This window comes from Somniosus microcephalus, chromosome 3 (assembly GCF_052327205.1).
Source record: "Somniosus microcephalus isolate GS21.2 chromosome 3, FLI_Smic_1.0, whole genome shotgun sequence".
NCBI lineage: Eukaryota > Metazoa > Chordata > Chondrichthyes > Squaliformes > Somniosidae > Somniosus > Somniosus microcephalus.
This window is the reverse complement of record NC_140989.1, coordinates 122,403,298-122,431,169: the sequence shown is the minus strand read 5'-3', so window position 1 is coordinate 122,431,169 and position 27,872 is coordinate 122,403,298. Positions and strand designations below refer to the sequence as shown.

The following is a 27,872-nucleotide window of genomic DNA, read 5'->3' as shown; positions in this document are numbered from 1 at the left end:
ACTTGTTGAATAATGACTTTGTGCCAGTCTTCGCAGTAGAGGAAGAGGATAATATACCTGAGATTCCAGGGAAATGAATCAAGGACTGGAACTCACTAAAGGTAACATAAGCAAGAAATCAGTATTAGAAAAAAATAATGGCACTAAAGTCTGACAAATCCCCAGGACCTGATGGTTTCCACCCCAGGGTTTTAAAGGAAGTAGGTGAGGAAATTGAAGGTGCTTTAGCCATAATCTTTCAAAGCCCTCTTGATTCAGGAATTGTACCTTTAGATTGGAAAATTGCAAATGTAACTCCATTATTTAAGAAAGGTGAGAGAGAGAAACCAGGAAATGATGGACCTGTTAGTCTAACATCTGTTGTGGGGAAGTTTTTGGAATCTATAATTAAGGACAGAGTGACTGCGCACTTGGAGAAATTTGAGCTGATTAGAGAAAGCCAACATGGATTTGTAAAGGGTAGGTCATGTCTAACAAACCTAATGAATTTTTTGAGGAAGTAACTAAAGTAGTAAGAATGCTTATGGATGTAGTTTATATGGACTTCCAGAAGGCAATCAATAATGCTCCACATAAAAGACTGTTAGCTAAAATTAAAGGTCATGGAATTGAAGGCAAATTATTGACCTGGTTAGGTGATTGGTTAGGCAGTAGAAGACAGAGGGTAGGGATAATGGGTATGTACTCGAATTGGAAGGAAGTGACTAGTGGTGTCCCACAAGGATCTGTGCTGGCACCTCAATTATTCACTATATTTATTAATGACTTCGATAACACAATAGAGAACCATATATCCAAGCTAGCCAATGACACAAAGATTGGTGGTATAGTAAGTAATGTAGATGGGAGCATAAAATTACAAAGAGACATTGATAGATTAAGTGTGTGGTCGAAACTCTGGCAGATGGATTTCAACACAGGTAAGTGTGAGTTCATCCATTTTGGACCAGAAAAGGATAGATCAGAGTATTATTTAAATGGTGAGAAGATAGGAACAGTGGAGGTCCAAAGAGATTTAGGGGTCCATGTACACAGATCACTAAAATGTAATAATCAGGTACAAAATAACTAATGGAATGTTAGCCTTCATAACTAGAGGGCTAGAATATAAAGAGGAGGGAGTTTGCTACAGCTATACAAAGCCCTGGTTAGACCACATCTGGAGTACATGTACAGTTCTGGGCTCCGCACCTTAGAAAGGATATGTTGGCCTTGGAAGGAATGCAGCGCAGATTCACCAGAATGTTACTAGGGATCCAAGGGTTAGATTATGAGGAGAGATTACATAAATTAGGCTTGCATTCCCTGGAATATAGAAGGGTGATTTGCTGGAAGTTTTTAGGATTTTGAAAGGAACTAATAGGGTAGAGTTAACTTTTCCCACTGGTGGGGGGGGGGGGGGGTGGTGGACGACAACCTTAAAATCAGAACCAGCCCATCCAAGGGAGAAGTTAGGAAACACTTCATCACGCAAAGGGTGGTAGAAGTGTGGAAAACTCTCCCACAAAAAGCAGTAGATGCTAACTCAATTTATAATTTTAAATCTGAGTTCGATAGATTTTTGCTAGACAAGGGTATAAAATGATATGGAGCCAAGGCAAGTGGATTGACTTAAGATACAGATCAGCCATGATCTCGTTGAATTGCAGAACAGGTTTGAGGGGTTGAATGTCCTACTCCATACAGATCAGCCATGATCTCGTTGAATTGCAGAACAGGTTTGAGGGGTTGAATGTCCTACTCCTGTTCCTATTACAGAGAAAGTTTTTATTACAGAGATCTAAAAGCACAACCCTACAATAACATATTTATATATCATTTATTACATGCAGAGAGATAGCAGAGTGCTTGATAGCGTATAGGATAGCAAGAGGACACCAAGCTCCCCCCCCCCCCCAATAATGAAGCAGTCCATGCCAGCCTACTGCCAGACCTGGTTGGGCCCTGAATCCAGGTTCAGGAGACATTTATATAGAACTGCAGAATTGGTATGAAGCAAAACTAGTTCACATCAACGCCACAACTGCAGTGTAAATGCAGCCTAAATGCATTACCCTAGAGTTGTACTGTCCTATTTGCCTAGTTAGAAAACTTTTGCATATAGTTTAAGGCAGCTACATTTTCAAGCTCCATCTTTGAATTTTTAATAAACTCATTACCTCAAGGACCTCACCAACAGCTTCAGTGTTGTCTGGTACATTCTCTGTGGTGTACAATTTCTCCTCCAGTTTCTTTAACCAGTTGTTTTCTAAGTCTAAATAATGGAGCAACTCACACCAGCAAGACCATACTTCCTGTAGCAGAGGGGGAAAAAAACCAGAAAGCTTTGGTTAGAGTAGGAAAAAAACATCTGCTCAGCTGGCCAGTACAGCAGATATGTTGTCCGACAGGGTGCAATGAGCAGAAAGTGCTGGAGGGGAGCGAAGGTCAGTCCGGGGGGGGGGGGGGGGGGGGGGGGCAGGGGTGAAGTTCGCTGAGCCCTGAAGCTGCGAATGGAACTCACTAAGCAGAGGTTCTGCCACATCTGTTATGAAAGGCACCAAGAAAATAAGAATACTGCTCCTGTGCAAAGAGAAGGCTAATCTCAAACTGATCCTGCCACCAGCAGCACCATTAGAGGGAAGAGAAATGCAAACAGGTGACTAGCTGGCAGGTCCGTCAATCCACCCTTTGCCCAAGGACAGTGGCAGTCCCCATCCATCAGTGCTCAACAGGACGAAAAGACTTTAATGTGTCATTGGTAACACCATCTTGCATCACATTATCACAAAACCACTGCCAACACACCTCCAAATTACCACCAGCAGTGGAAACTAGCTTTATGGAATTTAGACTATGACTCTCTAAAAATGTTTGAATATCTCTCCTTTCACGGAGATCATTCCTTTCATTCCTCATTTGTGGAGCAGGCTCAAGGGGCCGATTGGCCTACTCCTACTTGGCCTACTCCTACTTATGTTCTTATGTTCAATATCTTCATTTCCGAATGACAGAAACGTTGCTCCGATGCATCATTCCTCTTAGAGCCACCTGCAGTTTGCTTGCTGTCTACTTGGGGTTACTGGAATTGTTTCTCACTATAAATAGAAGATACAACTATGCCTCGAGACTCAATTTCTCCCCACACCCAACCCACTGACACATCCTTGTTGAATAAACAAGGTGAAGCGCTTTAGAGCATCTTAAGGAAGTTGGCTAACTCTAAATGGGGAACTGACTCAAGGACCTTACGAGCTACTGCCCTTGCCCTGTGCCATTCAGCAGCTGAATATGCCTGCCTAGTCTGGGAACGCTCCTCGCATGCCAAGAAGATGGATCCAGTCTTCAACGTAGCCTGCAGAGCTATTCCTGGTTGCCTGTAACCTACGAAGGTGGATGATCTTTACTTGCTTGCTGGTATTGCCCCAACTTTCATAAGGTGGCGAGTTTCCTCAAGAGTGGAAAGGTCAAAGCAGACAAGTGATCCCCATCATCCACTTTTTTAACACGAGCCAGTAACTAAGAGGCTAAAGTCCAGGAGCAGTTTCTTACATGCCGTCCTGCCCTTGGAATGTAATCCCCACAGCTGTAGACCAGATGCTTGGTCGAAGGATCTGTAGACAATGCCACACTAACTAACTTTTGATCCAGAGGAATCTCTTCCAACAGGAGTCAGTGAGGCTTGGCCTACTTGGCTGTGTCTCAATCGCCTCAGGACTGGTGTCGGCCGCTGCAGAGCCCTCATGCAGAAGTGGTGATACAGCCAAACTGATATTACCGACTGTGACTGCGGAGAGGCATCTCAAACAAAGAGGGCATTAGAATGCCCTCTACTGCCAGAGCCATGCAGACCTAAAGATCTGAATGATTTCAACTCTCAAGCCAGAGCCTGCTTGGAACAGTGGCGAAGGAAGGTGCAGCAACACAACATAACGAACTCTCTAGAAGACAATTTACACATCATTTAACCGTGGAGAAATGCAAAGCTGAACAAATGGAAAACCAAATCTAGAAATAGAAAGAACAAAATGACTTCAGCACTGGAGCTTCCCGCCCCTTTGAAGCTACATTTTCTATTGGAGCCAGTGCCACCTGCTCCAGAAAAGCTGTTCTCACACTGCAGGGGCAACCCCAAAGCCAGTGTTGGATTCACAATCCAGTGAGGAAGTCAAGTGTGGTATTTTTCATTCAAATCTTTCTGGATACAAGGCTTACTGAGCAGGTTTACATTCGGTAATAACCAGCTGTGCAAGGTCTGGGCTTTGGGAATCAGCTTTAAAACATTACATTAGAACATAAGAAATAGGAGCAGGAGTAGGTCATTTAGCCCTTCGAGCCTGCTCCACCATTCAATAAGATCATGGCTGATCTTCTACCTCAACTCTACTTTCCTGCACTATCCCCACATCCATCTTGAATATACTCAACGACTGACAATCCATAACCCTCCAGGATAGAGAATTCCAAAGACTCACAAACCTTTGAATGAAGAAATATCTCCTCACCTCCGTCCTAAATGGCTGGCCCCTTATTGTGAGATTGTGACCCCTAGTTCGAGACTTCCCAGCCAGGGGAGACATCCTCCCAGCATCTACCATGTCAAGCCCCTTAAGCATTTTGAACGTTTTAATGCGAGCAACTCTCATTCTCCGACCGACCGACCAAAACAACAAAAGAAAGAACAGCATTTATATAGCACCTTTCACGACCACCGGACATCTCAAAGCGCTTTACAACCAATGAAGTACTTTTGAAGTGGAGTCACTGTTGTAATGTAGGAAACACAGCAGCCAATTTGCGCACAGCAAGGTCCCACAAACATCAATGTGATAATGACCAGATAATCTGTATTTGTTATGTTGGTTGAGGGATAAATATTGGCCAGGACACCGGGGATAACTCCCCTGCTGCTCTTCAAAATAGTGCCATGGGATCTTTTATGTCCACTTGAGAGAGCAGACAGGACCTCGGTTTAACGTCTCATCCGAAAGACGGCACCTCCGACAGTGCAGCACTCCCTCAGCACTGCAGTGGAGTGTCAGCCTAGCTTTTTTATGTGCTCAAGTCCCTGGAGTAGGACTTGAACCCACAACATTCTGACTCAGAGGCGAGTGTGCTACCAACTGAACCGCAGCTGACACTATATAGGTCTAGTCTACTCAATTGCTCATCATAGGACAGTCCCCCCATCCCAGGAATCAGTCTAGTGAACCTTCGTTACACTCCCTCTAAGGCAAGTATAACCTCCCTTAGATAAGGAGACCAAAACTGTACAGAGTACTCCAGGTGTGGTCTTACCAAGGCTCTATATAATTGCAGTAATGCTTCTTTACTCTTACACTCCAATCCTTTTGTAATAAAGGCGAACATACCACTTGCTTTCCAAATTGCTTGCTGTACCTGGATGTTAACTTGCTGTGATTCGTGTACAAGAACACTCCGGTCCCTCTGAATATCAACATTTTCCAATCTCAACATTTAAAAAATATTCTGCTTTTCTATTTTTCCTACCCAAGTGGATAACTTCACATTTCTCCACATTATATTCCATCTGCCATGTTCTTGCCCACTCACTTAACCTGTCTACAGGAAACTTTTGTTTAACCAGAGGTTAAATGTCCGGTGGCATAGTGGTTAGCACTGTTGCCTCACAGCGCCAGGGACCCGGGTTCGAATCCGGCCTCAGGTGACTGTCTGTGTGGAGGTTGCACATTCTCCCCGTGTTTGCGTGGGTTTCCTCCGGGTGCTCCGGTTTCCTCCCACAGTCCAAAGATGTGCGGGTTAGGTTGATTGGCTATGATAAATTGACCCTTAGTGTTAGGGGGATTAAATACGTGGGGTTACGGGGATAGGGTGGGATATGTGTTGATGTAGGGGTTACGGGGATCGGGTGGGATATGTGTCGGTGCAGGCTCGATGGGCCGAAATGGCCTCTATCTGCACTGTGGGGTTTCTGTGATTCTGTGAAAGCTCTATCTACCGGCAAAATTCAGGAGCTGTTTCCTATAAGTTTTTTTACTTCTCGTTGCTTTTTTTTTTTCCCCAGTCGTGGCTCCCAAGCGTCTAGCTGAAGCTGTTGCTTAGCTACAGAGCCGCTTTTAAGCTGCGGCCGACTGTTTTGAAGCTGTTGCTAAGCAACAGGGTTTGTTGTTTCTCTCCGTATGTTTTAACATTAGCGCTGGTTTATACGGCAGTTTTGATGGGACGGCACCAACTCGGTCCCGTCAGTGCCGGATACCAGAAAGTTTCCTGTATATCCCTTTGCGTCCTCCTCACAACTTACTTTCCAAACTAGTTTTGTATCGTCAGCAAACTTGGATACATTACACTTGGTCCCCCTCATTGATATAGATTGTAAATAGCTGAGGCCCAAGCACGGATTCTTGCGGTGGCCCACTAGTTACAGCCTGCCAACCTGAAAATGACCCGTTTATTCCTACTCTGTTTTCTGTCCGTTAATCAATCCTCAATCCTTGCTAATATATTACCCCCAATCCCATAAGCCCTAATTTTGTGCAATAACTTGTGGCACCTTATCAAATGCTTTTTGAAAATCCAAATACACTACATCCACTGGTACCCCCTTATCTACCCTGCTAGTTACAACCTCAAACACAGATTTGTCAAACATGATTTCCTTTTCATAAATCTGTGTTGACTCTGCCCAATCATATGATTTTCTAAGTGCTCTGTTACCACGCCCTTAATAATAGATTCTAGCATTTTCCCCACTGCTGACGACAGGCTAACTGGTCTGTAGTTCCGTTTTCTCTCTTCCCTCCTTTCTTGAAAAGCAGGGTTACACTTGCTACCTTCCAATCCGTGGGGACGTTCTAGAATCAAGAGATTTCTGGAAGATCAAAACCAATCCATCCTCTATCTCTGTAGCCACCTCTTTTAAAACCCTCACTAATTCCACTCGACAGGAGATAACCCACTCCAGCCCCTCACTAATGCCACTTAACCCGAGGAGATGCACGTCCAGCTCAAGCTGACTCTCCTAGTTTTCCCTACCTGCCTTCGCTGGGCACCTCTGCACCTGTCTCACCAAGAACAGGGAATTACTTGTGTCCTATCAAGCTACACTAATACATGGCATCACTACAACATCCCCTTCTTTTGTTTAATAGACATGTAATCACCATTCCTTACCTTTAAAGTCAGGTACTTTCGTTCAATCCGATCACAAAGCCTCTTGTAATTCTCCAACACAGTGTGAAGGTCCCTGGACATCAGTTCCTGATCACTGGGTGGCACTTTCTTAATAACTGTGTTTATGTTGTCTTTCAGAATCTTCACTCGCACTTCTTTCTGCAGCACCTCCTCTTTTGCCCGCTGTGGGAAAAAGAATCTTGCTTAAAAATAAGAGCAAGCCAGTTCTGGTCCATTTCTACTTTATATTATCCAGTTACACAGGTTGGCAGCTGTGGAAATGGCTTAGTAATACTACCAGCCAATGTCTGAATTAAAAAACTTACAGCACAAAACTGTCCTCAATTTGGCACAAGTAGGCACTCTCGCTCAGACCATAGGACAGCTGGCGTGGAAAATGGAAAACAGATCACACTGGCATAGTCTCAGGCTGAGGCTCAAGCATATTGTCAGGGCAGAGTCGGGAGAGTTGTACTCTGTGGTGGGCTGTGCAGTACCTGACCTGGGAAAGCTTAATGCATTGCTCAGGTGCCTGAAATAGGAAAAGTTCCAAACCCCAGCACTAAAATCCCTCACCTTGGTGAGCACAAAAATGTTGAAGATAAGTTGAATGTGTAAAACCCAGCTAACAGAACATTTTCAACTCATTACATGTTTTGTAACATACAGTAACATTCTACACAGAACATTTGTGGACAGACGTCCCAGAGAGGGCAAAGTAGTTACTTATGGGTGTGCGTGGAGATGGAATGGGAGTGGCAACTATGTTACCCTCTACTTTCTCACCATCCTTCCCCTGGGCCAACACCTCCTCTGGCCAGATCAAATGGCATGGCCCCAAATGCACTCGAACCAATAGGAAACATGAAAAGAAAGGTCCAATACCTGCAGTACTTTCTCTTCAACTCCTCTGCCCTCTCAGTTGGCGCCTTTCTGCAGCAATGCACCGAAGATCCAGTAAAGGATCACATTGATGGCCCATCATTCTGCGGTGACGCACACTACTGCCCCAAAGTGTTCCCCACCACACTATCCAGAGTGGGTTTTAACACCTTTTATTGCTGAACACAAGGTCAGTGGTGGGAGTGCAACATTCCCTCATTTCAGACACACAGTGTCAGCATCAAGCACTGCACAGCTGGATACAGAGTAAAATTCCCTCTACGTTGTCCCAACAATGTGCCTTAACACCAACCCGAGAGAAATACCTGTTACAGCAATGTCTTGTGCTTCAATTGCTCGCACCAGCCAACATTGTGACCTCTCTGAGCAAGATCCATAATTTGAGAGATATTGTGGATAGTTGTGTGATTCAGACCAGCAGCTGCCAGGGACTAAATTCAGATTGCACAAACTCTCATTTAGGACCCTTACAGCCAGCTGAAAGGAGACTTTCACCCCGTTAGTCTGGGCTGTATTTTAACCCAGATCCTAGAGTCTACACCACTGTCACCCAGTCATTTAGCAGTTACATAATCCTTTCCACACTTCCACCCACCCCACCCCGCTTTCCCAATTTGCTGGCTGCAACTATGAGTACCATCCCACAGGCACCGGTTGCCATTAATACTCACCAAAGTGGCCATTCTTCAATAAGCCTAGAGAGAGAGCAACTTATTCAACCAGAGAGAGAAATCCTGTTCTCAACCAATGTCCACACACACACACATTCAAGAATTCAATCATGTTCTGACTCAGGAGCATTGATCTAGGGACACTGGACCAGTTCTCTCACTGCAGCCCTGCCCAACATCTGCTAATAGCACAGGCCCGAGACTGACCCTTGCTGGTCTGTAATGCTCTGGATTTTATCTAAATCAAAACTGATCTTAAGCAACTACAATATAGAAATTTCCAACAAGAATTCTTCTGCTCACACCTCATCATTTTTGGAGAGAGCACATTACATCTTACCTTCATCTCTTCTAATGCAGTCTCTAACTCCCTGGGTGACTTATATTCAAAGTCCCTCTCTAAATATTCCTCTTCAGCCTGTGTTGTCCACTCGCGCATCTCCACAAGATCTTTCCTCAAGTTCAATGTCTTCTCCTGACCCTCGGACAATCTCGCCTGCTGAGACATAATCTGCAAAACCAGAAATATGAAAAGACTTTGACTTTCCTTGTGATTACACACAGCAGAGTCTGTAACTCTAAGAAACCCGACAGAAAGTGCAGTCCAATTCTGCAGCATCAAAATCATGTTAAGGAAGAAAAATGAGCCACCTTTTAAATTACTGTACAAGAGGAGCATTAATCAAGGGCTCAGAAAAAATTGAAATTTTTTGTTTAACCCACGAAGGGGTCCTGCAAATAGAAATTAATAGGTTATGCGTTTTATTCAGGGCAGGTTTTGAGATTCATATCCAACAGTAAAAGCCCTGGAAAGTTCAAAACCACAAACACTGGAATATAATTAGAAAAATGTAGGTCAAGTTACCACAGCACACCTGCACTTTACACAACATCAAGACACACATGCTGTCATCCCAGGTGTATTGCCACTTACTGCGGACAATTCCAGGTGACGCAGTGGGCAAGACATTATTCTGGGCTCAAGGCTCTGGATCGGGGCTTGAATCCACGACCTTCAGCCTCGGAGGCGAGAGTGCTGCCCACTGAGCCATGGCTGACCCCAGAAAGGCCTTTTGACCGAGGTCCTGTTGGCGGCTAGTACCAAGTGAACCATAGCCCAGCAGGAGTCAGCACGTGCAGCACAGGAGAGGAACAAGATTGGAGAGGAGGAATCATAAGCCTAGACTGCATAAAATAAAATTAGCAAATGGGTTCGCTCTCATGGTTTAGATTAGCTCACACTTAGGTAAGCATTCTACATTTCCAGTAAGAACATTCTGAGAGATTCAGGCACCAAGCAGATCTCCACTTCTTCCACTGTTTCTTGTTCTGACCCAAAGGTTCCATCATTATCCACGCCTTGTTCTGAGACACTGGAGAACACCATGAATAACAAACCATGGAACTTTACTCCATACCTGGTTGCTCACTTTTTCACATCGCGTGCGGCAGTCAACCATGCGAGATGCCACAGAGTTGGAGATGTCTGGCACTGACTGCTTTTTCAGTGACTCCTGAATCTCATTCATTGATATCAAATTGGACTGCATATTCTGAATTTCATTCACAAATTTCTGTAGATATAGAGACAGAGGTCAATATAAAAATGAACTGAGCAACTCAATGCTTCCCTCATGAAGTAAACAGGGATGTCTGTAAAAAGCTGTTGTACCTATAGTATAATAACACTTCATGCTTTGTAACATAACTACAGGCAGTTCTCAGACAAAACATACTAACAAGCCAACCTGATCTCTACAAATTGAAGTACAGCTTGTTGAGTCTGGGAGAATAGATTACAGTCAAGAATAAACAATCTCTAATTGCTGCAAGTTTTTTTTTAAGTAGTCTGAGTAATTTGGTGTTTTTAGAGTTAATGGAATGGCTGGATGCCAAAGTGTGCAATCACTATTCACTCAGTCACACACTGTGATGCCACTAATAATTTAATCTTCTAAACCACCAATGCGCACATACTCATGAGACAGTGCATTTTCCAAGAGAAAGGACAATCTGTGCATACAATTCCACTTAAGGCTATTTTACATTGGAGTGTCTCTATATGAAGGAGACAAAATACTAGGCTTGAGTGCACCAGGACCTGACTTTTTGTGGGTCCCACAAACAAAAAAGAGGTGGAGTGGTAATATTGTTGGGAGGGAATACAAGCTATAGAGAAGGTTGATGTAGACAAGGAATGGGCACAGACAGAGTCAATATGGTTGGAGCTCAAAGATTTTATTAAAAAGTCTTATTACATTAGATGGGGTTCATTACAGACCTCCAAATTGTTGGAAGGAAATGGAAGAGCAAATCAGAGAGAGGAGTAGGAATAATAAAATTGTTGCTCTGGGAGATTTTAATGATTCACTTATTGATTAGATGACAGAGAGGGAGTAAATGGAAAAGAGGGAATGCAATTCCTTAAACTGTGTATAGGACTCCTTGCTCGAGCATTCCGTTAGCCAGTCTACAAGGGCAGAAGTGTTGTTGGATCTGGTTATGAGTAATAGATCAGGTGGATGTGCTAATTGTGTGTGAGCACATTGTGGCTGGTGACCACAATACGATAAGCTTTAAGGTCCAACCAAAAAGAGAGAGATGGTGTGGAGATGCCGGTGTTGGACTGGGTTGGACAAATGTAAGAAGTCACACAACACCAGGTTATAGTCCAACAGTTTTGTTTGAAATCACAAGCTTTCGGAGTGCTGCTCCTTCGTCAGGTGAAGTGGAGAGATGCATAAAGACACAGCTTATATAGTCAGAGAATAATGCCAGATGATTACAGGTAATCTTTCTAACTGCCATTTATCACACCTCAGCAGAGAGATAATCACAGCGATCAAAGGTGTGAATGGTGTCCAAACAGGTCAGTCAGGAAAACATTACATCAAAGAACAATGAGGTGGGGTCACAAGGGGTCAAATGTTGCAGATGCTGGGGTCTGTATGAAGAACAAAAAAGACAAAAAAACATTTTTTTTGCTGGAAATCACAGCAGGTCCGGCCGCATCTGTGTCGAGAGAACAAGCCAATGACGACTCGAGTCTGGATGACCCTACGTCAGGTGGGGTTACATGTAGCGTGACATGAACCCAAGATCCCGGTTGAGGCCGTCCTCATGAGTGCGGAACTTGGCTATCAGTTTCTGCTCTACGATTTTGCGTTGTCGTGTGTCTCGAAGGCCGCCTTGGAGAATGCTTACCCGAAGATCGGAGGCTGAATGTCCTTGACTGCTGAAGTGTTCCCCGACTGGGAGGGAACACTCCTGCCTGGCGATTGTTGTGCGGTGTCCGTTCATCTGTTGTCGCAGTGTCTGCATGGCCTCGCCGATGTACCATGCTCCGGGGCATCCTTTCCTGCAACGTATGAGGTAGACAACGTTGGCCGAGTCACATGAGTATGTACCATGTACCTGGTGGGTGGTGTCCTCACGTGTGATGATGGTATCTGTGTTGATGATCTGGCATGTCTTGCAGAGGTTGCCGTGGCAGGGTTGTGTGGTGTCGTGGTCGCTGTTCTCCTGAAAGCTGGGTAATTTGCTGCGAACGATGGTCTGTTTGAGGTTAGGCGGCTGTTTGAAGGCGAGTAGTGGAGGCGTGGGGATGGCCTTAGCGAGGTGTTCATCATCATCATCGATGACATGTTGAAGGCTGCGAAGAACATGGCGTAGTTTCTCCGCTCCGGGGAAGTACTGGACGACGAAGGGTACTCTGTTGGTTGTGTCCCGTGTTTGTCTTCTGAGGAGGTCTATGCGATTTTTTGCTGTGGCCCGTTGGAACTGTCGATTGACGAGTCGAGCGTCATATCCCGTTCTTACGAGGGTGTCTTTCAGTGTCTGTAGGTGTCCATCGCGTTCCTCCTCGTCTGAGCAGATCCTGTGTATTCGCAGGGCTTGTCCATAGGGGATGGCTTCTTTAACGTGGTTAGGGTGGAAGTTGGAGAAGTGGAACATCCTGAGGTTGTCCGTGGGCTTGCGGTAGTGAAGTGCCACAGCAAAAAATCGCATAGACCTCCTCAGAAGACAAACACGGGACACAACCAACAGAGTACCCTTCGTCGTCCAGTACTTCCCCGGAGCGGAGAAACTACGCCATGTTCTTCGCAGCCTTCAACATGTCATCGATGATGATGAACACCTCGCTAAGGCCATCACCACGCCTCCACTACTCGCCTTCAAACAGCCGCCTAACCTCAAACAGACCATCGTTTGCAGCAAATTACCCAGCTTTCAGGAGAACAGCGACCACGACACCACACAACCCTGCCACAGCAACCTCTGCAAGACATGCCAGATCATCAACACAGATACCATCATCACACGTGAGGACACCACCCACCAGGTACATGGTACATACTCATGTGACTCAGCCAACGTTGTCTACCTCATACGTTGCAGGAAAGGATGCCCCGGAGCATGGTGCATCGGCGAGGCCATGCAGACACTGCGACAACGGATGAACGGACACCGCGCAACAATCGCCAGGCAGGAGTGTTCCCTCACAGTCGGGGAACACTTCAGCAGTCAAGGACATTCAGCCTCCGATTTTTGGGTAAGCATTCTCCAAGGCGGCCTTCGAGACACACGACAACGCAAAATCGTCGAGCAGAAACTGATAGCCAAGTTTCGCACTCATGAGGACGGCCTCAACCGGGATCTTGGGTTCATGTCACGCTACATGTAACCCCACCTGACGTAGGGTCATCCAGACACGAGTCATCATTGGCTTGTTCTCTCGACACAGATGCGGCCGGACCTGCTGTGATTTCCAGCAAAAAAAAAGTTTTTTTGTCTGTTTTTTGTTCTTCATACAGACCCCAGCATCTGCAACATTTGACCCCTTGTGACCTCACCTCATTGTTCTTTGATGTAATGCTTTCCTGACTGATCTGTTTGGACACCATTCACACCTTCGATTGCTGTGATTATCTCTCTGCCGAGGTGTGATAAATGGCAGTTAGAAAGATTACCTGTAATCATCTGGCATTATTCTCTGACTATATAAGCTGTGTCTTTATGCATCTCTCCACTTCACCTGACGAAGGAGCAGCGCCCCGAAAGCTTGTGATTTCAAATAAAACTGTTGGACTATAATCTGGTGTTGTGTGACTTCTTACAAAAAGAGAGAAAATGAGAGTACAAAAACTAGAAAACCAGATTGGATTAGAGCATATTTCAGACAGGTGAGCAAGCTAGCTAGCTGAGGTGAAGAGAAAATAGTAGTCAGCACGGATTTCAAAAGAGATGATCATGCTTGAGAAACATCAGGATTCTTTGAGGATGTAACAGACAAGGTAGATGGGGGAAATGCAGTGGATGTGGTGTATGGGCTTTAGCAAAGCCTTTGACAAGGTACCATATGAAGATTACTAAAGAAGATTAAGGGCTATGGAATTAGGGGGAGGGTGTAAAACTGGATTAAAAATTGGTTAGAAGGGAGAAAAAGAGAGTGTTCAGAGCAGTTTTTCCAGAACGGCTGTAAGTTGTTTGTGGTGTCACAAGGTTCAGAACTGGATATATATCCAGAGGGAGTGGTATCAAATTTGCATATGACACCAAAATAGGAGGTATAGTTAATTCTTTAGAAGATCAAAGGAAGCTGCTAAGGGATAAGAAGGTGGGGGAGTAGGCTAAAAAGGGACAGATGGAATTTAACGGCAGTAATTGTGAGACGATGCATTTTTGTGACAAAAATAAGAGCAGGAATTATACTGTGAATGGAAACAGGCCGGTGCTGTGGGGGGAGCAGAGAGATTTTTTTTTTTGGGGGGGGGGGGGGGGGCGGCGGAGACAGGTTCAACAGGATGTTAAAGGCCGCACCTCAGGCTGTAAAAAAAACTGATGAATTCTAGGTTTTATCACAAGACATATAGAATACAAAAGCCAAGAGATGATGAGCCTTTATAAAACTTTAATTTAACCTCAGAGTATTGCGTACAGTATTGAGTTCCAGACTGAGGCTTCAGAGAGGGTACAGCACAGGTTCACTGGGATGTTCACACACAGAAACCCCACAGTGCAGATAGAGGCCATTTCGGCCCATCGAGCCTGCACCGACACATATCCCACCCGATCCCCGTAACCCCCACACCAACACATATCCCACCCTATCCTTGTAACCCCACGTATTTAATCCCCCTAACACTAAGGGTCAATTTATCATAGCCAATCAACCTAACCCGCACATCTTTGGACTTGTAATGAAATACAAGTACAAAGAAAGACTTCAAAAATTGGGTCTTTTATCATTAGAACACCACAGATTATAGGGCAATATGACAGAAGTGTTTAAAATTCTGAAAGGGTGGGACAGGATAGATAGAAGCAGACTGGTCAAGAACAAGGGGCACAGATACAGGATTAAACAACAACAACTTGTACTTATATAGCACCTTTAACATAGTAAAACATCCCACGGTGCTTCACAGAAGCATTATAAGACAAAATTTGACACCGAGCCACATAAAGAGATATTAGGGCAGGTGGAGATAGGTTTTAAAGAGCCTCTTAAAGGAGGAAAGAGAGGTAGAGAGGCAGAGAGGTTTAGGGATGCAAGAGATTTGGAACAGAGGGCAGGAGAAACTTCTTCACACACAGTTGAGGCACTGTGGAATTCACTCCCAAGGTTAGTGGTTGAAGAAGAAACTGTCAACATTTAAGATTAGATTGGGTAGGTGGATAAAGGAAAAGGGTTTGAAGGGATGTGGGAACAGGGTGGCTAAATGTGATTGGGACTATATGCTCGCGTGGAGAGTAAACAGCGACATGGACTGGTTGTGTTGAATGGCCTGTTTCCACATTGTAACGTCTATTTATTGTTCTGAAAGGCTTATTCCAGTGCCAAATCTGTTCTTACCGTGCACTGTTCCACCTGCCGCTGGAGCCCCTCTTGATTGCCTAATGTGACAGTCTCCTTGGACAAGAAGGTCTCTGCACGATCCATCCATTTTTCCATGGCATCTGCATTTTTCTACATTGAAGAGAATGAGAAAAGAAATGGTCCTGATAATCAAAAATAAATGCACATGTCAACCAGGACAAGACAAGCATTTTCTGGTTTGGAGATTAGAGTTTCCACTGCCATTGTACTCACTAGGGTGGGTGGGAAGTTGAGGCAGGGGCAGAGAGAATATGAATTAATTCATGTGCCTTTGGAATACTACCAACCAAAATTATATTTTCCCCCTTGTTAATTTCTCTGGTTCCTTCCTCTCCTGAAGGCTGGCCGGAGAGAGTTCCACCATCCTTTAGTGCCATGTTGAAGCAAGCGGTATTCGCACATGACTCTTAACGGTGAGTTTTGGAAAGGTTTTTTGTCATGTGAAGCATTACAGTTGAGCCTTCTCAAAACCTATCTACTCAACTTTGCCTTTAGTCATCTCTCTCAACTGCCCCAATCATGCTTAAGGGCCTGGAATTTCCTGGGTCACATTATGGTAAGGTAACACTGAAATTTACGCCAATTTTTATGCCAATCTTGCTGACGGCAACTTACACCGAAATTTCCTGAGAATCACTTTAGCACACCCAGAACGTAAAAGCTGGCGTAAAACAAGAGGAAATCAGCATAAACAATCGGTGCCCAAGGAAAACACGGAACATACACCATCTTCCTTCTTTAAGCCCCTCTTTATCTTATTGATGTTATGACAATTAAAGTTTGAAGTCATCAAACCATCATTTATCCACAGCATGTTTAAGAAAATGCAACTGTGGAAGTTTTTTTTTAATGTAACAGATTCTGATACCATAAAAAAACAAAGATATAGAAATTACAGTGCAGGTCTCAGTAAACAGAAATCTTTAAAAACGCTTACAAAAAACCTGTAAAACACCCGAAATAGTGACTTTGGGTCTCCTGCTGCACATAACATTTTGGGCAAAAATTTACGCCCATTCAGAATTAGCATAAACGCAAGAAACTGGCGTTCTCTGGTCTTTTGCGGAGGGCCAAGTAGGGTTCCAGCAGACGTAACTTGGGAGCGGTGCAAATGATCACGGAAATTTGCACGTAGCTATGTTTTGGTGTCAAACCAGGGTGCATCTGTTACACACAAACTTCTTCGTAAAAAAAGTGCAATTCTGCTCTTAATCCATAGTTACACCCAAACTTTCCAGGAAATTCCAGGCCAGTGTCCAGTATTGTTGCTCTGTGAACAATGGGATGTTTTTCTATATAAATGCCAGTTTGTTGCTGTTGCTCTCCATATACATATTTAGGTTTTTAAAATAGTTTTGACAGTAAGTAGTGTTGTCATAGGGACTTGTGTTGCTGGTTCCTTCTCTCTGGAGTGGAGTGATCTTTGCTGGGGCAAGATGTATTTGCAATTCCCGTGCTTAGGCTCCCACGTGTGGCAACGGAAGCAAGAAGTGCAATGAACAAAGCGATTTTTTCATTGTAATGCACAATATTTAAATAAATATAGTACATTGTACATTACTTTACATGAAATATTTGCAGAAGACAACCACCGCATTAGAGCCTTTATTCCTCACAGAATAACTGAAAATAACTAGAGGTCACAGCATCTACTGCTATTTAATGTCAATGCTGGATGTAATGTGAATTATAAGCATCATTCCTTCGGTAAGTACAGTGCATCATGCCCAAAGATGAGTGTGCAGCCAGAACACACTGCATGTAAATACTGGCACAGACTATTACAGATTTTCTTAAAATCTCCTGATCTTCCAACAAGTTCTTAAAATATTCAAAGCTTATAAAACCATTTTAAATATGTCCCAAAATATATAACGCAGATGGACTTTCAATACAGTATCAGATTTAGAAATTTCCTGTACTATATTCCACTTTAGCATCACTCAAGATTAAAATATACTTATTAAATTTTATAATGAAATTTAATCCTAATTATCGAGCCAAGAATTTGAGTGAATAATCCTGAAATGTAAACTGGAGCAATACAATTTGAAATATTTATTTACGTTGAGAAAAACAATTGCAAAGAAAATATTACCATTTCAAAAGTTGCAGAGAATTGTAGTACTCAGGAGTCACACTTAGTGCAGGACACGAGAAATTAATTATCAGGGAAAGTGCCATTAGAAAGATTCCCAAATTCACATCCTTGCTTTTAATTCATCTCTAAACCCCCCCCTACATTCGTGGTCTCTTCGCTGCATGCAACTCCTCCTCCTCACCCCTGTATCCCTCCACTGCACCATCAGCAGTCACTTATTCAGCTACCATGCTCCTTGTCCTCTGGAAACATAGAAGATAGGAGCAGGAGTAGGCCATTCGGCCCCTCGAGCCTGCTCTGCCATTCAATGAGATCATGGCTGATCATCCAAACTCAGTAACCTATCCCTGCCTTCTCCCCATATCCCTTTAGCCTTTAGAAATATATCTAACTCCTTCTTGAATATATTTAATAAGTTGGCCTCAACTGCCTTCTATGGTAGAGAATTCCACAGGTTCACCACTCTCTGGGTGAAGAAATTCCTCCTCATCTCAGTCCTAAATGGCTTACCCCTTATCTTTAGACTGTTTAGAAATTTAGATTCAGTTCCCTCCACCTTGCCAGCTCCCTCCCAGCTATCACAGGCCTCCTCCCCAACCATTCCTTCGGTTTTCCAGTGCCGTCTTTCCATTCCCCTTTCCCTCCAAGCCTTATCGTGCCTTTAGGATGTCCCAAAGCACTTCACATCCAGTGAGGTACTTATGAGATGCAGTCACTGTTATATAAGCAAACACAATAGCCAAACTGCACACAGCAAGATCCCACAAACAGAAAATGAGATGAATAACCAGTTAATCTATTTTTGTGCTGTTGATTGAGGAAGGAGTGTTGGCCAGGGCACAGATCTCTGCTCTTCAAAATTGCGTCATGGGGTCTTTTATGTCCATCTGAACAGGCAGACAGGGCCTTGGTTTGTCATCTGAAAGATGTCACTTCCAATAATGCAGCACTTACTCAATACTGCACTGAATTGTCAGCCTAGATTGTGTGTGCTGGGGCTTGACCAACAATCTTCTGATTGAGGGCAGTGCGTTACTGATATACCTATCAATTCCTCCAATAAAAGGCGAAGAGTTACGAAGGTGACTAAAGGTTTTTATTGACTAAATAACAGCCCACTCTCGTGGGTGATCCGATCCAAGCAGGAGGAATACCAGCCAGTCGCTCACCTTTATACCTGGCCTGGTGGGTGGAGCCAAGGCGGAGTCGGCAGTGGTCATCCCAGGTATAGCAGTGTGGCAAGAGGCGACCTCGTACCGTGATACAATAGTGGTCAGTGATACAGTTATAACGAACAGTGGTGAACAGTGCTAACGATAGTGAACGTGGTTTACCACATTCACCCCTTGTTTAGAATTAAGTCCGGCGGGGTGAAGTGTACTACCAATTCTGGTAGGTCAGTCTGTCCGGAGGCTTCGTAAGCCTCTCCGATCGCCGCAGCGGTGGTGTTGCCTTATCCGGTGCTGGTGCCTTATCCGGTGTTGATGCTGGTGTTTGCGTGGTCGGCGAGGGCTCGTGGGGTTCCGGCATGCCGTCTACCTGGACTGAGGTTGGGGGGGGTGGTGGCGGTGTTTCCGGATCGGCTGAGGGTGCGAGGTCTCGTAGGGAGACAGTGTCCTCCCGCCCGTCTGGGTACGCCACGTAGGCGTACTGGGGGTTGGCGTGCAGGAGGTTCACCCTCTCGACCAGGGGGTCCGTTTTATGGGTCCTCACGTGTTTCCGCAGCCAGACCGGCCCTGGGGCGGTCAGCCAGGTTGGTAGAGTGGTTCCCGTAGTCGACTTCCTGGGGAAAACGAACATTCGTTCATGGGGGGTGGTGTTAGTGGCCGTGCAAAGTAATGACCGGATGGAGTGCAGCGCTGTCGGGAGGACTTCTTGCCAGCGGGAGGTTGGGAGGCCCTTAGACTTTAAGGCTAAGAGGACGGCCTTCCATACCGTCGCGTTCTCTCTTTCCACCTGACCGTTACCTCTGGGGTTGTAGCTGGTGGTCCTGCTTGCTGCAATACCTCTCTCTAGGAGGAATTGCCGGAGTTCCTCGCTCATGAAGGAGGAGCCCCGGTCGCTGTGTATATAGTTCGGGAACCCGAACAAGGCGAAGAGGGCATTCAGGCACTTAATGACCGTGCTACTGGTCATGTCGGGGCAGGGGAAGGCAAAGGGGAAACGGGAGTACTCATCAACGATGTTGAGGAAGTACACATTACGGTCAGAGGACGGGAGGGGCCCCTTAAAGTCGATGCTCAGGCGCTCGAAGGGGCGGGTGGCCTTGATCAGGCTTGCTCGGTCCGGCCTATAGAAGTGCGGTTTGCACTCCGCACAGGTCTGGCAGTTCCTGGTCATGGTCCTGACCTCCTCGATGGAGTAGGTCAGGTTGCGGGCCTTAATGAAATGGTAGAGTCTGGTGACTCCGGGGTGGCAGAGCTGGTCGTGGAGGGTCTGAAGCCTATCGATATGCGCGCTGGCGCATGTCATTCGTGAAAGGGCATCAGGGGATTCGTTCAGCTTGCCTGGCCGGTACAAGATCTCATAATCGTAGGTGGAGAGCTCGATTCTCCATCTCAAAATCTTGTCATTCTTGATTTTGCCCTTCAGCTTGTTATTAAACATGAAAGCCACCGAACGCTGGTCGGTGAGGAGGGTAAATCGTTTGCCTGCCAGGTAGTGCCTCCAGCGCCGTACTGCCTCCACGATCGCCTGGGCCTCTTTCTCGACCGACGAATGTCGGATCTCGGGGCCCTGTAGGGTCCTTGAGAAGAAGGCCACTGGCCTCCCCTCCTGGTTTAGGGTGGCGGCTAAGGCGAAGTCGGAGGCGTCGCTCTCCACCTGAAAGGGGATGGACTCGTCCACTGCGTGCATCGTGGCCTTGGCTATGTCTCCCTTAATGAGGGAGAAGGCCGCGCACGCCTCCTCCGTGAGGGGGAAGGAAGTGGCTTTCAGGAGGGGTCTGGCTTTGTCCGCGTAATTGGGTACCCATTGGGCATAGTAGGCGAAAAGCCCCAGGGTTCTCCTAAGTGCTTTAGGGCAGTGGGGGAGGGGTAGCTCCATGAGGGGGCGCATTCTTTCTGGGTCGGGGCCGATGATTCCGTTCTCCACTACGCAGCCGAGGATGGCAAGGCGCGTGGTGTTAAACACGCATTTCTCCTTATTGTAGGTGAGGTTCAGCCGTTGGGCCGTACGGAGGAATTTCTCCAGATTCGCGTCATGTTCCTGCTGGTCGCGGCCGCAGATAGTGACGTTATCTAGGTAGGGGAATGTAGCCTGCAGTTCGTTCTGGTCAACCATCTGGTCCATCTCCCTTTGGAAGACCGAGACCCCATTAGTGACACCGAAGGGGACCCTAAGGAAGTGGTATAGGCGCCCATTCGCCTCGAAGGCGGTATACTGGCGGTCCTCAGGGTGGATAGGGAGTTGGTGGTAGGCCGACTTCAGGTCGATGGTCGAGAATACTTTATACTGTGCAATCTGATTGACCATGTCAGATATGCGGGGGAGGGGGTATGCGTCCAGCTGGGTATATCTGTTTATGGTCTGGCTGTAGTCGATGACCAGGCGGTTTTTATCGCCGGTCTTTACGACTACGACCTGGGCACGCCAGGGGCTGCTGCTCCCCTCGATAATGCCCTCTTTCAGGAGGCGCCGCACCTCAGAGCTAATGAAGGCTCTGTCCCCGGCGCTATACCGCCTGCTTTTGGTAGCGACGGGTTTGCAGTCAGGGGTAAGGTTAGCAAACAGAGAGGGTGGCGGGACCTTGAGGGTGGAGAGGCTGCAGGTGTTACGCGGTGGGCGGTTTAACGTTTGCTGGTTGTTGACTGTGAGTGGGGGGAGGGGTCCACCGTATGCTAGGGTTACGCTTTGGAGGTGGGATTGGAAGTCCAGCCCTAGTAGGACGGCAGCGCAGAGATGGGGGAGGACGAGGAGTTTAAAGTTTTTATACTCCGTGCCCTTAACCGACAGGGTCACGACACAGTAGCCGCTGATGTCCGTGGCGTGGGACCTCGATGCCATCGAGATTCGGCTGCGCGTTGGTAGGACAGAGAGGGAGTAGTGGCTCACCGTGTCTGGGTGGATGAAGCTCTCCGTGCTTCCGCTGTCGAACAGGCAGGTCGTGGCGTGGCCGTTCACTTTGATGTCCATCATTGACTTGGACAGATGGTGCGGGCGGGCTTGGTCCAGGGTGACGGAAGCTAGTGTGTAGCTGAGCGAGTCGTTGTCATCTGCGGGCGAGGCGGTCGGGCGTGGTGAGTAAAATGGCGTCTCCCACGAGGTAGGGCCCCATGAGGCACTATTGGGGTCGGTTGCCTTAATCAAAGATGGCCGCCCCCATGACTCATGTGTGGGGATGCTGGCCTCAGTTGCCCTAAACAAAGATGGCCGCCCCCATGAATCATGTGTGGGGATGCTGGCCTCAGTTGCCCTAAACGAAGATGGCCGCCCCCATAGTTCGCATGCGGCACTGCTGGCCTCTGAGGATCCGCTCCTGCAGGCCTTGGAGAAGTGGCCTTTCTTCAGGCAGGTTCTACATATGGAGTTCTTGGCTGGGCAGCGCGACCTCGGGTGCTTCTCCTGGCCACAAAAAAAACAGCCGGCGGCCCGATCGCGGATGCCCGATGTCGGGGCCGGTGCCGGGGGTGGCGGGGCCGGTCGGGTCCGGGACGCCGACGCAGAGGTAGGTCCCGGGGGCGGCGCTGGGAAGGGTGCTGTGGTAGGGGTCGGGCCCGAGTCCCAGGGTCGCGAGCAGTACCTGGTGAATGCTTCCTGATCTTGGTGGGCCACTTCCAGGGAGATAGCGAGGGCTTCAGCTTTTTCCATGCTGAGGTCTTTAGCTTCCAGCAGTCTTTGCCGTGAGTACTCGGACCGTAGGCCTTTCAGGAATGCGTCGCGGATATTATCTTCAGTATTTTCGGCTGCCGACACCGATTTAAAGTCACAGTTCCTGGCGAGTGCATATAGCGCCTGTGAGAATTCGGCTACTGATTCTCCTGGCTGTTGCGGCCGTGATCTTAGGAGGTGCCTAGCGTACATGTAGTTTACCGGGGTCCGGTACTTCTGTTTCAGCAGGTTGATGGCGGTCTCGTAGGTAGTCATGTCCTCGATGAGAGTGTATACTCTCGGGCTCAGTTGTGCCTGCAGGACACTTAGTTTGGATGCCTGAGGGACGCTGGATTCTCTCAGGTATGATTCGAAGCAGACCAGCCAGTGTTTAAAGTCTGCGGCTGAGTTTGCTGCTCGTGGGTTCAGGTCCAGGTACGGCGGTCTGAGGGCTCGCAGCCAAGCTGGCTGGTGTGGCTGTGCTCCTGGGAGCTGCGCTGGTGGCTCCTCCGCCGGTTGTGACTCGTTGTCGGACATCATTAAATTTAGTCAATAAAATTGATATACCTATCAATTCCTCCAATAAAAGGCGAAGAGTTACGAAGGTGACTAAAGGTTTTTATTGACTAAATAACAGCCCACTCTCGTGGGTGATCCGATCCAAGCAGGAGGAATACCAGCCAGTCGCTCACCTTTATACCTGGCCTGGTGGGTGGAGCCAAGGCGGAGTCGGCAGTGGTCATCCCAGGTATAGCAGTGTGGCAAGAGGCGACCTCGTACCGTGATACAATAGTGGTCAGTGATACAGTTATAACGAACAGTGGTGAACAGTGCTAACGATAGTGAACGTGGTTTACCACAGTTACCACTGGAGCCAAGCCAACACTTATAGTCTACATACCCATTTTTGATGCCTGTTCCCTCTCCCACCCGGTAGACTAAGACCTCTACCGTTCATGCTGTGTACCACTCATTTTGTACAGTCGCACTCACCTCAAAATGCTGCAGTTTAGATACCATGTCCTCCAGCAGCTGGCTGTCATCCCAAAGTTTTGCCATTAGCTTTTTCCACCGTGCTTGATTTGCCTCTAATTCCAGGCCAGAGGTCTTTTTAGCAGAAGGAGCCAGCTCTTCCTCCATCCTTTGTGGGCCTGCAGACAGTCTGTCCATTTCTAGTTGATGGTTTTTCAATTTATCCCGCAAAATCTGAGACAAATAATACGAAAACCAGAGAGGGAGAAAGCGAGCGCGGGGCCGCGAGAGAAAGCGAGCGCGGGGCCGCGAGAGAAAGCGAGCGCGGGGCCGCGAGAGAAAGCGAGCGCGGGGCCGCGAGAGAAAGCGAGCGCGGGGCCGCGAGAGAAAGCGAGCGCGGGGCCGCGAGAGAAAGCGAGCGCGGGGCCGCGAGAGAAAGCGAGCGCGGGGCCGCGAGAGAAAGCGAGCGCGGGGCCGCGAGAGAAAGCGAGCGCGGGGCCGCGAGAGAAAGCGAGCGCGGGGCCGCGAGAGAAAGCGAGCGCGGGGCCGCGAGAGAAAGCGAGCGCGGGGCCGCGAGAGAAAGCGAGCGCGGGGCCGCGAGAGAAAGCGAGCGCGGGGCCGCGAGAGAAAGCGAGCGCGGGGCCGCGAGAGAAAGCGAGCGCGGGGCCGCGAGAGAAAGCGAGCGCGGGGCCGCGAGAGAAAGCGAGCGCGGGGCCGCGAGAGAAAGCGAGCGCGGGGCCGCGAGAGAAAGCGAGCGCGGGGCCGCGAGAGAAAGCGAGCGCGGGGCCGCGAGAGAAAGCGAGCGCGGGGCCGCGAGAGAAAGCGAGCGCGGGGCCGCGAGAGAAAGCGAGCGCGGGGCCGCGAGAGAAAGCGAGCGCGGGGCCGCGAGAGAAAGCGAGCGCGGGGCCGCGAGAGAAAGCGAGCGCGGGGCCGCGAGAGAAAGCGAGCGCGGGGCCGCGAGAGAAAGCGAGCGCGGGGCCGCGAGAGAAAGCGAGCGCGGGGCCGCGAGAGAAAGCGAGCGCGGGGCCGCGAGAGAAAGCGAGCGCGGGGCCGCGAGAGAAAGCGAGCGCGGGGCCGCGAGAGAAAGCGAGCGCGGGGCCGCGAGAGAAAGCGAGCGCGGGGCCGCGAGAGAAAGCGAGCGCGGGGCCGCGAGAGAAAGCGAGCGCGGGGCCGCGAGAGAAAGCGAGCGCGGGGCCGCGAGAGAAAGCGAGCGCGGGGCCGCGAGAGAAAGCGAGCGCGGGGCCGCGAGAGAAAGCGAGCGCGGGGCCGCGAGAGAAAGCGAGCGCGGGGCCGCGAGAGAAAGCGAGCGCGGGGCCGCGAGAGAAAGCGAGCGCGGGGCCGCGAGAGAAAGCGAGCGCGGGGCCGCGAGAGAAAGCGAGCGCGGGGCCGCGAGAGAAAGCGAGCGCGGGGCCGCGAGAGAAAGCGAGCGCGGGGCCGCGAGAGAAAGCGAGCGCGGGGCCGCGAGAGAAAGCGAGCGCGGGGCCGCGAGAGAAAGCGAGCGCGGGGCCGCGAGAGAAAGCGAGCGCGGGGCCGCGAGAGAAAGCGAGCGCGGGGCCGCGAGAGAAAGCGAGCGCGGGGCCGCGAGAGAAAGCGAGCGCGGGGCCGCGAGAGAAAGCGAGCGCGGGGCCGCGAGAGAAAGCGAGCGCGGGGCCGCGAGAGAAAGCGAGCGCGGGGCCGCGAGAGAAAGCGAGCGCGGGGCCGCGAGAGAAAGCGAGCGCGGGGCCGCGAGAGAAAGCGAGCGCGGGGCCGCGAGAGAAAGCGAGCGCGGGGCCGCGAGAGAAAGCGAGCGCGGGGCCGCGAGAGAAAGCGAGCACAAGAAAGAGGGAGCAAGCGCGAGGGAGCGAGTAAAGCGAGCGCGAGGGAAAGAAAGCGAGCGCGACGGAGGGAAAGAAAGCGAGCGCGAGGGAGGGAAAGAAAGCGAGCGAGAGAGAGCAAGAGCAAGCACGAGAGAGAGAGAGCGAGTTACTGAGTGACTATTTTCAGCCAGGGATGGGGCAGTGACGTTCTGTTTGTTGTCCAACCGCTATTCAATATGACAGACCAATAACCAGATCAGGCAACATTATGAAACACACCTTTCAGGATTGTCGAGGATTTTTCAAGCATTGGAGAGTTTTTGAACACTCCACTGCATCTTTCTGTTAACATGTTTACCCAAGTTCGAATTCTCTCTCCCCCCGACCCCCAAAAAAGCTATCCAGAGTGAATTACTGTATAATTTGATAACCTGCCACAGCCTGTAATATGTTTTAAACTTAGGAATTTCCTTTAACTAGCTCAAGTAGCCACAGTGTATTACAAACTTCTGTTGATAACTAGCTGCTCCTTACCTCTGTGTGCTTTAATGCATTCTGAGCAGCCTCCAGATTAACAATTCCACTCCAATCTGACCTAACCTGGGCTTCAGACTGATCCAGCAGAGCTTTCAGGGTCTTTACAGCATCTGGGCTCCGAAGGCTTTCCAACCCTTTTAATAAAAGAGAGATTACAATAAGCACAGTGAAGAACAAGGCTGCAGCAACAATTACTCCACATCATTAAAACACGTAACCATAACCAAAATTACAGGGATTTGTGTCAATGCACTCATACTTAAAGGACAGAAGCAGTAATTATACTGTGTTGCATCATAATTCAACTACATGAGTGTGTTATAATGCACTCATTTGGAGCACCCGCCAGCTACGCAGTGCAAGTGGTCAGAAACCTCTGTATTGTCACTTTGTTTCAGCTTCTCAAGACTGAACAATGTGAAGTGCAAAACACAGAGCAGCGCCCAACATAGCTTGCCAGTGCAGTCTGACCTGACCCATGCTATCGCTGGGGTGCATTGTTATTTTGTGACTTGTAAAATACTGCATCACACTGGGGGTGTGCCACACTGTGCGATGTTGTCAGTACGAGGCACATGAGGTAATGGACAGACAGAATCAAGGCGGGGGGGGGGGGGGGGGGGCGGGGAGGCGGAGCAACTGGTCAGGTTCATCCAGTCTGCTCTTATACCTTCTTGCAGCCACATACAAGGCAGCAGCCAGAGCGGTCAGAGAGGAGGTCATCAGCTAGCACTCTCAGCAGTGAAGCTATGGTTAACAGGAAGAGACAGATCAATACAAAAAAAACTGGCTAGTTATGCCTCCATAAGTAAAATATTCATGTTTTTCCACACGTTGCTAGAATGAACATAGTGGCAGCAAATCGGTCTCTGGGTCAAAATCCTGGAACTTCCTCCCCAACAGCACTGTGGGAGCTCCTTCATCACACAGACTGCAGCGGTTCAAGAAAGCGGCTCACCACCACCTTCTCAAGGGCAATTAGGGATGGGTAATAAATGTTGGCCTTGCCAGCGACGTCCACATCCTGTGAACTAATTTTTTTTAAATTGCTCCCAGGCCCAACCTCATTCTGTGGCTGGTCAATAGGCAGTGCAGGCAAGGTAAGTGAACTCCATTCCAAGTTCACCTCCCTCTTTCAGGGACGGAACCTCACCTCTGCTTTGCACCGCCACACATGATGGTTCCAGCTGAGCGAGGTAGATACAATAAGGTTCAAAATCAAATCCAGATGCAGGCAATTACCTCAGTTTACTCAGCAAAGTCAGCGAGCAACAACAGTCACAAAAGTGAGTAAGTTCTCACACAGAGATAACAGGCAACAATTGGCTGCACAACACTATCCATGTGAACAAATACACACAGCAGAAACAGTAAAGGCAGTATTGTGCCCATAAATTTGTGACGGGCAGTTCATATCTGACTAATCTAGTTGAGGTGGACACTAACATGGTGGACAGGGGAGTGTCTATGGATGTTGCCTATATGGACTTCCAGAAGGCATTTGATATGGTTCCGCACAAGAGATTATTAGAAAAAAATGAAAGCGCATGGAATTGGAGCTAACCTTGTGACATGGGTTGATAGTTGGTTGGGAGGTCGGAGACAGGGAGTAAAGTTAAAAGGAAAGTTCTCTGAATGGCAGGATGTGCCAAGTGGTGTTCCCCAGATATCTGTACTGGGGCCTCAGCTTTTCACCATATATATATTAAGAACAAAAACTTGCATTTATATAGCACCTTTAATGTAGTAAATCATCCCAAGGTGCTTCACAGGAGCAGCAAACAAATGACACTGAGCCACATAAGGAGATATTAGGACAGGTGACCAAAAGCTTGGTCAAAGGCATAGGTTTTAAGGAGCATCTTAAATCAGTGGAGAGAGGTAGAGAGCAACGTTCCCTCTAAGCTGCACAGCCACACAGCTCTCTGCCGGTACCGCACAGCTCTCGGACTGGCTTTTCCAATGGTAAGTTTTGCGCACCCAAAGGAAAAAATTGGAGTACATTGGTGGAGAGGCAGAGAGGTTTAGGGAGGGAATTCCAGTGCCTAGCACTTAGGCAGCTGAAGGCATGG

The 27,872-nt window shown here is 48.1% G+C and overlaps 1 protein-coding gene across 1 annotated transcript in view; it reads right to left on the bottom strand.

The window, feature by feature from the left end:
• LOC147121354 (utrophin-like) overlaps positions 1-27,872 on the bottom strand; it is a 210,784-nt gene that overhangs the window by 65,065 nt on the left and 117,847 nt on the right. The window contains exons 20-26 of the mRNA XM_085977745.1: positions 25,798-25,934; positions 23,489-23,701; positions 15,562-15,675; positions 10,124-10,279; positions 9,046-9,216; positions 7,132-7,314; positions 2,160-2,294 (exon numbers count right to left, since the gene is read on the bottom strand). Of these exons, the coding sequence (XP_085833871.1) occupies positions 2,160-2,294; positions 7,132-7,314; positions 9,046-9,216; positions 10,124-10,279; positions 15,562-15,675; positions 23,489-23,701; positions 25,798-25,934 (1,109 nt within the window). The remainder of the gene's footprint in view (positions 1-2,159; positions 2,295-7,131; positions 7,315-9,045; positions 9,217-10,123; positions 10,280-15,561; positions 15,676-23,488; positions 23,702-25,797; positions 25,935-27,872) is intronic.